A 13,049-nucleotide genomic window follows, 5' to 3' on the forward strand; every position below is an offset into this window, starting at 1 on the left:
GCTCTCGAACGGCAAAGACCGACCATAACCATCCAAATGTCAGTCTAGCTCTCGAACGGCAGAGAGCGACCATAACCGTCCAACTGTCCGTCTAGCTCACGAACGGCAGAGAGCGATCATAACCATCCAAATGTCCGTCTAGCTCTCTGACGGTAGAGATAGATCATAACCGTCCAAATGTCAGTGTAGCTCTCGAACGGCAGAGAGCGACCATAACCGTCCAAATGTCCGTCTAGCTCTCTGACGGTAGCGAGAGAGAGATCATAACCGTCCAAATGTCAGTCTAGCTCTCGAACGGCAGATAGCGATAAATGTCAGTCTAGCTCTCGGACGGTAGAGAGAGATCATAGCCGTCCAAATGACCGTGTAGCTCTCGAACGGCAGGGAGCGATCATAGCCGTCCAAACGTCCGTCTAGCTCTAGAACGAACGACAGTGAGCGATCATAACCGTCCAAATGTCCGTCTAGTTCTCCAACGGCAGAGTGCGATCATAACCGTGCAAATGTCCATCTAGCTCTCGAACGGTAGAGCGATATCATAACTGACCAACTGTCCGTCTAGCTCTCGAATGGCAGAGAGCGATCATAGCATTGCAGATGTCCGTCTACCTGTTCAAGGACAGAAAGCGATCATAACTGTCCAATTGTCCGTCTAGCTCTCGAACGGCAGAGAGCGATCATAACCGTCCCAATTTCAGTCTAGCTCTTGAACGACAGAGAGCGATCATAACCATCCAAACGTCCGTCTCGCTCTCGAACGGCAGATAACGATCATAACCGTCGAAATGTCCTTACAACTCGAACGGCAGAGGGTTCGTGCTATTGACAGTTCAAGACCTCAACCGCTTGGTCACCAGGTAATAGAAATAAGGGGAAAAAAATATGTAGTCAGGAAAATTTACTGTCAGACTCTCAATTCAAATGCAATGCAACAGGTCTTTTATTAGCGTTTATACATATTTTAATTTCCTATTGGTTGGACTATACCAATTCAAATCCCATAGGCGACCAAGTTAACGTTTGTGTTTAAAAACACTATATGCAATATATCAACCAAACTGTGACCCATAAATATCAGTACTACAACCCCTACCTCAAAGTAGTAACTGCAGAAAATGGTACCTTTCATGGCTTATTTTCGGTATAACCAGATGTTTCTGCAACACCCCTAGTTTCGCACAAAATTTGAGTACTTTTTTTTTTACAGGTACCCCATACATGTTCCAAGCACAATGCTACTTGACACGGTGGTACTACATCAAATAAAATTGCATACATTTTTAGCCCAGATGAAACTATGTTTTTTTTTACAACCAACACACTCACATTTATAACCAATCACAGGACTTGTGGTGTTAACTTCTCTATCAAAAGTTCGATGCACCTCTAACTTCGACCCAGCCGGAAATTAATTGGTATAGTGCAACCTATTAGATTATTCCCCAACAACAATACCAATTGCTATGACTAAGGAACTGACACTTCTGAACATGCGGTATTAGAAATAACTATTGCCATTGAAACAGCATTCGTAGTTTCTGCGGATCCCATAATTTGTAGTGCTGGTAAATTCTGGCGTTTTCGTCCCACCTTCTCAGAAAAGCACACAAGTTTTCTCTTCATAATCTGGCGATAGTTTCGTGAACTTGCCATCAAGATGAAAAAATTCTGTCCGAAATTTAGCAAGTAGAATATGTGGAACGCTGGCCACAACCCGAAGCCTAGGGACACAGCTTTTGCGTCTGCTTCCAGAAGGTAGAACAGCTGAGAGATCGATTCTGAAACCGAGACGGGTAGCAAGGTCACGAAGGCCAGTATCGAGATTAACACCAGGGGGCGTGTTGAATTTTCGTTTGTAGACTCTTTCCTGTGCCTTGTGAAGGTGTTCCGAAACTCGTTGCTGCGTTTGATGCGAGAGGTGATGCCGATGTTCAGGAGGAGTATGATAACACAGGGTAGCAGTGATGACATTATCAGACGGAGAAACATGGAATAATGGAGTAACAGACCGGACGGTCTACATCCGTAATTCCCCAACTCCATGAAACCCAAACTGGGTAAACTTAACAGGATGGTTCCACCAATCATACATGAACAGACGACAATAGATTTCTTCTTCGTACAAAATCTTCCCCGCGTCAGCGGAAAACAGACGCATACGAATCTGTCGAGAGTAAGTCCTACCACTAGCCATGGCGACAGCAACATTGCGAAGACCTCGTAGCTGATGACAATTTTACAGAGGACGTTGTTGATGTCAGGAACCTTCGTTAATTTAAAATAGTATTCAGTCTGTTGAGCTATAGCATAGCTTAGGACGAGACTGTCAGAAACAGAAATGAATTTTAGGTACACGCTGTAGGAGAAGGGAGATAACTTGGAGTCGCTCATCATTATGAACTGCAGGATGTTGCCAATGGTACCTATTATGGCTATAACCAGAACTGTGGACCAGTGGCCATAGCCATATAAATCGAAACCTGGCCCGCCGTCTAGGAACGATTGATTATCATCATACATTATGAATTCTCCATCAGAATAGTTTCTGCTACCAACAAGGTCGAGATCATCAATTGACTCGGTAAAGTTGGATGTTTGGTTTGGTGACAGTGTTGACATGTTTCAGATATGGCGTCTTCAGAGTATCACCTGCAAAATAAGGTAGTAAAGGTAAATAAGGCAAACACACAAAGGCGCACACAGTTTTAATAAACACACAAGTTAGGAAGGAAATGTTTTATTTAACGAAGCTCTCAACACATTTTATTTACGGTTATATGGTGTCAGACATATGGTTAAGGAGCACATACATATTGAGAGAGGAAACCCGATGTCGCCACTTCATGGGGTGCTCTTTTCGATTAGCAGGAAGAGATTTTTTATATGCACCATCCCAAAGACTGGATAACATATACCACGGCCTTCGATGTACCAGTCGTAGTGCACTGACTGGGGCGAGAAATAGCCAAATGTAATAAGCTCACAAAGTAACCTCACCATATCATAATACCATTGGAATCATGCAATCATGAATCACTGTCAAAACAGTGATCACATCAGGTGTACTCGAATTGTGAGCATATCCTTCCCCACATGTGGCACCCGTCATGACTACAGCCACCACAGTTCACTTCGTCTAACACATGAGTACTACCACCACAGCTGTCAAGCCCTTTTCTTCATCAGCCATCAAGTTGCTCAGTGATACATGGTAGTTAGCAGATATAGTCTCCAAATGTCTACCATACAACGTTGAATGCCCTCATGAGTCCCCGATGGCGTTCCGTGGAATCTGTATATAATGAGCATGGCCTCAGATATCTTAGACATTGTGATATATAGACACCAACTGTTTCACATTTTACAGTGTTGTCAGTACCTCCCGTACCTTAATTTACCTTCGAGTTATTCAACTCTATTTAGTGCATGGTCAAATGACTATCGTCAAATATACGTATGCGCTATCTTTATGCTAAGAGTTGAGTTGTTCATAAAACTGTTTTGTTTATGTTAAAGGGACATTTCTGAGTTTGCTGCATTGTAAGATGTTTCCGACTAATAAAATATTTCTATGATTAAACTTACATATTAAATATATTTTCTTGTTTAGAATATCAGTGTCTGTATATTCAATGTGTGTCTGGTTGTCTTAATATTTGTAAGAAGCACAAACTGGGTTTTTTTTCTTCACATAATTTATTATGTATAAAAAAGAAAAACAATTTAGGAAGTAAAATGAAATGTAAACTAGTACAAATATTAGAACGATAAGAAACACGTTTAATATACAGCCACTGATATTGTATGCAGAACAATATATTTGATATGTAATTACAGTCGTTAAAAAGTCTCTGTTAATCGATAACATATTTAAAATTGCAGCAAACTCGGGAACATCCCTTTAATATTTTGGGCGGGACATTGCCCAGTAGTAAAACACTCGCCTGATGAACAATCGATCTAGGATCGATCCCCATCTCTGAGCCTTTTGGCCGTAGCATGCGCTATTCGTAGCATGTGCTATCCTGTCTGTGGAACAGTGCATACAAAATATTCCTTACTACTAATTGAAAACTGTAGCGAGTTTCCTCTGTAATACTGCATGTCAAAATTACCAAATGTTTGATATCCAATAGCCTATGATCAGTAAATCAATGTGCTAATGTGGCGTCGTTAAACAAAACAACATTAATTTTTAATTGTTTTGTGGGTTTTTTTTTGCTTGTGTTAATATTGGTCCATCCTTATTATACAAACCAACAAACAAATTATTAAAAGTCAGAAATTCTAATTTTTTAAAAAGTAACTGGATATTTTTTTTTTTGCCTTTTTCAGTCTATCTTTGTTTTTGATCTAATGACGTTTCCGTTGCAGCAAAGACATATTATGATGAGATGTATGCGTGTCACTAATAGGGCGAGTCCGCCTTACATCACGCCCATAAAATTATTCTAAATTACTGGACCGAAGTGTTTACGAGTATGGGGGCATTCTCTGAACAGGTGTTACCACACATTTACAATTAATGATGATGTGTATTTGATGCGTCGATGTTTTTTTGTCGGTTTTTTTAATTAATGTAATTGGCCAAAAGTCTACATCGATGCGAACTTGTAGTTCGCGCTTTAGGTTATCCGCTATGACGCAGAATGAAGATCTTGAATACACGCTCATATTTTTATTCTTTCTCTTACATCATCACTTTATTTGCATTACCATAGTTTGACACCCAATAGCCGATGTATTTCTCGTGCTGGGATGTCGTTAAACATTCATTCATTCTTTCTCTTACCGGCTTCGTTGTTATAGTGGTTAAGTCATCTGACTTAAACGGACATTGCTGCACTGTTTACGATGTTATCGACTAACAGATACTTTTTAACGATTGTAATTACATATCAAATATATGTTTCTGCATAAAATATTAGCGGCTGTAAATTAAACGTGTTTATGATCGTTCTAATATTTGTACTGGGTTAAATTTCATCTTATTTCCTAAAATATTGTTTTTTCGTACGTACAAAATTATTTGAAGACAAAATCCACTTTGGGCTTCTTACACCCCCCCCCCCCCCACCCCCCCCCACCCCCCATCGCCATACATACGGGTCTGGTACTAAGTATGGTTGTGAAATATGGGGATTTCATAAAGATACAGAAACATTGCATGTACAGTTTTGTAAACAAAAGTACCAGGAGTAGGTAGAGGCACATGTAATAGTTTATATACATTGGACCTAGGTGCTTTCCGATGCAAATAGTGAGGGAATTAAGCTTTGTTAAAAAAATTGATTAAAGGACCATTCCTTAGTTTGCTGCAATTTTTAAGATGCTATCGACTAACAGAGGCTTTTTCACGACTGTAATTACATATCAAATATATTTTTCTGTATAAAATATTAGTGGCTGTATATTAAACGTGTTTCTAATCGTTCTAATATTTGTAAAAAGGTTAAATTTCATTTTATTTCCTCAAAACGATTTTTTCGTACGTACGACATTATTTGAAGACAAAATCCAGTTTGGGCTTCTTACAAATATTAAGACGACCAGAAACACATTGAATATACAGATACTGATATTCCAAACAAGAAAATATATTTAATATGTAAATTTAATCGTAGAAATATTTTATTTGTCGGAAACATCTTACAATGGAGCAAACTCGGGAATGTCCCTTTAACATGTTATCGACTAACAGAGACTTTTTAACGATTGTAATGGGCGTTCGAGGTGCGCCAACTCCTCAATAGGTGGCGTTACGCAACAACAGGGTCCCACGTGACACTATGGAAAACAAGGAAGTAAACAACTTTGCGTCTATACCATTTTGTAAAAAGTTCTATAAATAATGCCTTCTTCATGTTTGTGTTCCTCAATACCACGGAAGAAGGAAACTTTCCAAGTGACAAGATATTGTAAAACAAAAGACGGGTTGTTGCTATGAGATAAGACAAATGACACTTGAAAGTCGACCGTCAGTGTTGTTTCTTTTACTATTTTCTCCTGTAGATTCTGTTAGAATATAATTTAGGTAATGCTAAAATATAAAATATTAATAACACGATGATATGATTTTTTTTTCTTTTTGCTTTAAGGCACACTATCTCTATCACTGATATTATCCGTTTGCATGTGCTATTTTTTCACCACTTTTACATTATTTAGGTCTAGCCTACTTGTCAGTTTTAAGTACACATGTAATTCATCGAATAATTAATGCAAGGATATCAAATTGTAATGTTCAGCCAATCAAATTGTAATACGAAGCCTCTCAATATTTTATATAGAGCCAGGACATGGACCAGTGGTAAGGCAATCACCTAATGTGCGGTAGGTTTAATATTGATTTCCGCAATGGGTCCATTGGGCTATTTTTTCATTCTATCCAATGCTCCACAACTGGTGTAACAGAGGATGTGGTATGTACCATCCTGTCTGTGGGATACTGCATATATAAAAGATTGCTTGCTGCCCATCAGAAAGAATAGCCCATTGTGTGGTGGAAGCAGGTTTCCTCTCTCATTATAAGTGTTGTCCTTAACCATGTAACCGTGCATACATGTGTACCATGCATATAATAATACAACATTTAAAACAATATTTGGATAGTGGGGGTGTTATCGTGGGGTTCTTTTTCTCAAATTACTGGAAGGATATACATGTATTATATTTGTTTGCACAGAATCATCCCCCCACCTCCTCCCGGCATCTTTATACTGATTCTAATAATAGTATTATACTATATAAATTATAATGTTATAGTTGTATAACATCTTTTATGATGCTGTTTTGCCCATGTTACCAATTTGCCCGGGTATTTCATATTTTGAAAATATTCATAAATAAGGAAAGAAAAGGAACAATAACACCCCCTCAACCCAAATATTATTTTAATATTAGTTTGTGTATATTTGATAGATGTTTGGCTGTGTAAAAGCTGCAAATTTCTTTTCTCACTAGTCCAATTGCCAGAAATACCATACATGTATGTCACATACTAAGTACTAAAGTACCTACACTATAGGATCTGCGGAGGCTCTTTAAACAGACATTCCTGTTGTTTCCTATTTGTTGATTTAAAAATAAGTGCAAAACATATTAAGCTTAGCTACATGAATACATTTGTATTATAATTAATTTTTGCATTGCAAGTACATAACTAGTACGGTTCCTTAAAGACTGAAGCTAGAAGATATTCCATGCTTGGTTTTATGGATATAACCTGATTTATTGTCTTTTTGGGACAGGACAAGCAGACTACAAAATGGAAACAATAAGAAAAGTGCCAGATGTTGAAGTTGTGAGATACAAGTGAATATGAGACTGTACTTGGAACATTGGGTACTGAAATTTTTGTTATGCTTTGAATGACTAAAAATTAGTCCACTGAAAGTTGTCATCCAATGTAAGCCATGAAATAATGGTAATAAAATTGATATGAAACCGGGTTTTTCTACCTAGACTATTATTCAGTAACATTTCACATGTTATTTGTATGAGTAAACCCTACATGAAATTGGGTTCTGGATAGTTATTATTTTTTAAATTTATTTTAATTGCCCCAGATCAAACAGACAATGTCATGGTTGGGGATCCTCGAATCATTTCCTTACAATGGTAATACATATTGTAAGGATGTGTCATGAATGAAAATCAAATATATACACAACTTCCTATAATATAAAAAATATACATTTCCAATGTTCTGCAACAGAGAAAGTGAAGTGTATCACATGCGCTTGAACGGTGTTTGGGGGTTTGTTTTACATAATTGTGATTTATATTTCTAAATTATGATTCTTTGCATGTTGTTGGTTTTATATGTTTAGCATTTATAAATGCTTTCTGTTTACATACATTTGGGTTCATACCCCCTCCCGCCAACCCCCCCCCCCCCCACACACACACACACAAATTCATTGCCATTAATTGGTTTTGATCTGGTGGAGGGAGATAGCGAAGAAGGAAACAGAGAGAGGGGGAGGGGTTAGCAGATGGAAGACCTGGATAGTTATTGCTGGGGATAAATACACTGCGAAACTAAGGATTGCTTGTCGACGTTTTTCTTGTTGTGTGCTGTATAACTGAACTTGCCCGAATGACGTGTGACGTCAAGACCATCCTTGCCCGAATGACCAGACAATTTCTGCCCGAATAGATACATTATCACACAACTTAGGAGGGGGGGGGGGGGGGGGCTACAGTCCCCCGGTCCCGTACGCCTATGCATTGGCCTATATTGTTTCACTACTGCAATCTGTATTCCAATAACAATTTAAGTGGAACATTTTATTTATTAAATGAAGAGAAGGTAAGGTGACAAAATGTTTTATAAAAACATTAAAGTATAGTTATTAGTGGTGTGAATGTATATTGTCCCAAACTATGACCCATGACTGGTATATAAAACCCCAATATTTTTGATGTCCTGTGCTGAAAAGTGTATACTTAGTAATAAGAAAGACATGCTTTATTTAACGACGCACTCAACACATTTTAGTTACGGTTATATGGTGTCAGACATATGGTTAAGGACCACACCAATTTTGAGAGGAAACCCGCTGTCACCACTACATGGGCTGCTCCTTCCGATTAGCAGCAAGAAATCTTTTATTTGCGCTCCCCACAGGCAGGATAGCACAAACTATGACCTTTGTTGAACCAGTTATGGATCACTGGTTGGTGCAAGTGGTTTACACCTACCCATTGAGCCTTGCGGAGCACTCAACTCAGGGTTTGGAGTCGGTATCTGGATTAAAAATCCCATGCCTCGACTGGGATCCGAACCCAGTACCTACCAGCATGTAGACCGATGGCGTAACCACGAAGCCACCGAGACCGGTACTACTTAGTAATAATGCTGCTAATGGAAAACCGTCAATTACCAAATGGTTGACATCCAATAGCTGATTAATGTATAAATGTGCTCTAGTGGTGTCATAAAGCAAAAAGCAATTTTAACTTAAAAGGCATTCACAGCATCCAGGTAAGTTTGAAAACTGATAATAACATTTGCAACGCCCCTCCCCCCCCCCCCCCCCCCCCCCCCCCCACACACACCTCAAATATGTCAAATATGTTCATCCCCAACAAAACAAAACAAACAATCCTATTCGCCCCCACTTGGGGTTTTGGTGTATCCGTGTTTTTAAAATATCGATAAGTTAAAAAAACACAATCAAAATTATGAAACATGACTACTTTTGTAGGTAAAATAGGTCATGTGATCACTAACACACATGTATATTAAGCAATGCTATCTTTACTGCCTAACATTAATATTTGGAGTGGGGCGAACCGACACATAGATGGGGGCGAACTGACTTGGAGAGGAAACGTCTGGTACCCAAACCATTGACGATACTTTGTTTTAAAAAGTCATCATAAAGTTTTATGTAAATTCACAGACATTGTACTCCACAATGATCATCACTTCTGAAAAAAATATGAATTAATGTTAGTCACGAAAAACCGTACAACACGTACACACCTTACCTACGTATATTAAGCCTACGGTACAACAAACAAGAAATAAAACAAAATTTCGATCTGCACATCAGTTTCTACTTATTTTTATTTCGTTTCATAACTAATGCAAGTTGAATACGCTGTATTTTGATGTTATTTGTTTATTTTTAATTGTGTACAAAAACGACTTGCTAGACTGGTTTCCTTTTTCACGTAGGCGTCGACTTCACGTCGAAGCCTCATTGCATATCAGATACATTTTTCTGCATAAAATATCAATGGCTGTATATTAAACGTGTTTCTGATCGTTCTAATATTTGTACTAGGTTAAATTTTATTTTATTTCCTATAAATATTTGTTTCCGTTCGTACGAAATTATATCAAGACATAATCCAGTTTGGGCTCCTTACAAATATTGAGATGACCGGAAACACATTACATATACGGACATTGTTATTTTAAGCAAGAAAATATATTTAAAATGTAAGTTTAATCGTTGAAATATTTTATTAGTCGGAAACATCTTACAATGCAGGAAATTCAGGCATGTCCCTTAAGTTATGTAACACTAATATTTGTATTGTGTGCGCTCTTTGTGTAGATATATCAGACAGGAATGTCAGACATTGACTAAACAAGACTGGTTTAAGTTATATATGGAATTTAGAAAAGTTAGATAATTATAGTTTACCATAATACAAGAAATATTACGGGATGTATTTATGCAGGAATGCTATAGAAGAATAAAAACAGCATCAAAAGGAAGTTTTAGCAATGTGTATTAAACGAATATAAGTTACATAACTATTTGAAAAACCTATAACAATATTTTATTGAAAAGAATGAGCAAATATTATAATATGTGGTCATATAGAATTTTGTAGATATAAAAATAATTAAAAAAATATGTACAGTTTGTAATTCCAATGGTGTGTGAGGTGATTTGTGTTTATTACTGTGCTACACCTCAGTTGTGTTAGGTTAGGTATGGTATGCTAATATATAATTGATATAATAAAATAAAAATACATAATACATTAGCTAAATGTATTAAATATAATGCACCTACAAGAAAGGGTTACATGTTCTGTTTGTTTACATCTATGTTTAACGGAAAGATTAGACAATGATGTTACACACTGCAAAACAATAATAACCTTGATTTAGTGAAACAAGCTATAATGGCCTTCACGTAGCCTCAGATCCCAATGTTTTGATATACAAATCACCTTAGTTATTTATATGAGAAATAACGTGCATTCAAAAGACACAGATATTTTTAAAAAGTGGAATTAAGTCACTTCGTGCATTTTATATGATGATTTGTATGTAAAACCTGTCGGGGTTTGGTTTTGTTTTCATGTAAATGCAAAGAAAACAAATATCGAATAGGAAATAAACGTAACATTTGCAAAAAACTTTGGGTCTAAATAATTGAACAGGATAATAGTGTCATGCCTGACGGCTAGCGATTTTTGTTTTGTTTCAAATGTTGCAATTAAGTCTATTTTGTAAATATGAATATCCTGCCCCCACCCTAACCCCCAATGTTAGTGTTTTTAAGCTTCTATCTCCCTCTTTAGGTGACATATCTGACTATTACTATTATTTAGTAAAATGGAATGAACTAAAAGTAAAGTAGGACTAGTTAATTGTTAATCACTGATCCCAAGGCTAGTAGCTGTTATGAACATTCTAGAAACCCTACAAGACAACCAATAGTTAAAGCGTATTATTACAGACGACGTAGTGTGTTTAAGCTAATCAAATAACCAACTACATGTTGATGTGTTCGTGTTTACTCTTTTAATCATCGTTATTGGGACGAAACAAAATGTATTATATCGTCGGATTCATCTCTGAGGTCAGTCCCTATTTTGGGAGGTTATTAGTCCCCTGCCGGTCCAACCAGAGGGGACTACAGGTTTCATATTCTTCCATCCGTATGTTTGTCCGTCTACCCGTCCATCTGTGCCACATATGTTTTCCGGGTGGTTTTTGCAGGTTTTGAGATATTGAGCTGACATTGTGTGTATAGTTTCATCATGTACTGCTACATATCAACTTTGACTTTCATGGCGAATTACCCATTTCAATGGAGTTATGACCCTTAAACGTAGGATATGTGAACAATTTTTTTTTTTTTTTTTTTTTTTTTTTTTAGAAAACCTTTAGATATTGAGCTGAAATGTTGTGTATAGGTTTATCACGTACTGTTACAAATTAAGTTTGACTTTCATGGTGATTTACCCATTTTTAACAGAGTTATGGCTCGTGAACTTAGGATATGTGGAATTTTGTTTTCTGGATTTTCGCAATCCCTGGAGATATCTAGATGAAATTCTGTATATAGATATATCATTTGTATATAGCTTTACAGATCAAGTTGAAGTTTCACCGTAATTTTAACCACTTTTCAGAGTTATGACCCTTGAATTTAGGAGATACGAAAAATTGTTGGGCCAGGTAGGGGACATGCATTGCTTTAGCAGTACTCTAAAAATGCTTGGGGTTTTTGTGTGGTTTTTTTGTGTGTGTTTTTACGTTCCCGTCAAAGATATTAGTGGGGGTTCGATGCAGGATCCGTACCCCCACTAATATCAGCTGTTGTGTGTCTGTGCAGTTGCATTAGAAGTGGGTGGTATTTGGAGTAAAAAAGGGGACAGCTGATCTATTCTAATCATGTCTGGCAAAAATATTTAAGTCCAAAATAAGGTAACGGTCGCCCATGCAAACATGTTCGGCGTAACGGAATTAATCTCTGTGATTGGCCAAAATACCTCACCGCGTCATTGGATTACCAACAGAGTGCAAGATATGCCCCAAGTTCAGCCAACTAACATTTCGCTAACGTTCGTGAACTATTTGACTGGTTCTCGACGATCCCATTTGGTTTACCGTGAAGTGCATAAAGCCAGTTTAGCGGACGTTTTTCTGCCCAGTCTGGCTGCACTTTGCTATGGAAATGCTGATGCATGTCCCATTAAAAAAATTGAAATAAATTGTGGTATGCAAATTATTGGAAAACGGTGCATGGAATCGTGGACAAAAAACCGTGACTTTCGTGAACCGTGATTAATCGTCCCATTCCTACCCGCCAACCGGAAGCCATAAAGATTCGCTTCAACGTAAACATTTGGTGTATATTAGATAAATTCAGTATTCAATGACGAAACTTACTACCATATCAAATATACAGCGTTTGGAACCGTTTATAAGCAAAGACACTGGACCTGTTACTGAGAATGAAAACAAAACTGAACCAAACTACAACAAAATCAAAACCTCTCAAAACCGGACTTTCTGGTTACCGGAATTCTTTCAAAACCGGACGTTTTTCGTGTACCCATTTTCAACTATCTATACGGAAGAGGACCTCTCTAAACCGGATAACTCTTAAAGCGATACTTTTTACTTGGTCCCGAGGGTGTCCGGTTTATATATATATATATATAGTTCTTACTGACCTGTTTCCAGCTGTATTTCCTCTGAGTAATTCCGAACTCTTGTTCAGTTAAGCGACGTCAAATTGTTTAACACAAACCTTCAGAACTGGCTGTGCGAGTCTCGGTAACAT

General features: G+C 37.5%; 1 protein-coding gene across 1 annotated transcript; it reads right to left on the reverse strand.

Moving 5' to 3' along the window:
* Positions 1-1,467: 1,467 nt before the first annotated feature.
* Positions 1,468-2,619, reverse strand: LOC121372913 (kappa-type opioid receptor-like). The gene has a single exon (XM_041499347.1). The coding sequence runs from the start codon at positions 2,617-2,619 to the stop codon at positions 1,468-1,470; it is 1,152 nt and encodes a 383-aa protein (XP_041355281.1).
* Between the last annotated feature and the right edge of the window lie 10,430 nt (positions 2,620-13,049).

This window comes from Gigantopelta aegis, chromosome 5, assembly GCF_016097555.1.
Source record: "Gigantopelta aegis isolate Gae_Host chromosome 5, Gae_host_genome, whole genome shotgun sequence".
NCBI lineage: Eukaryota > Metazoa > Mollusca > Gastropoda > Neomphalida > Peltospiridae > Gigantopelta > Gigantopelta aegis.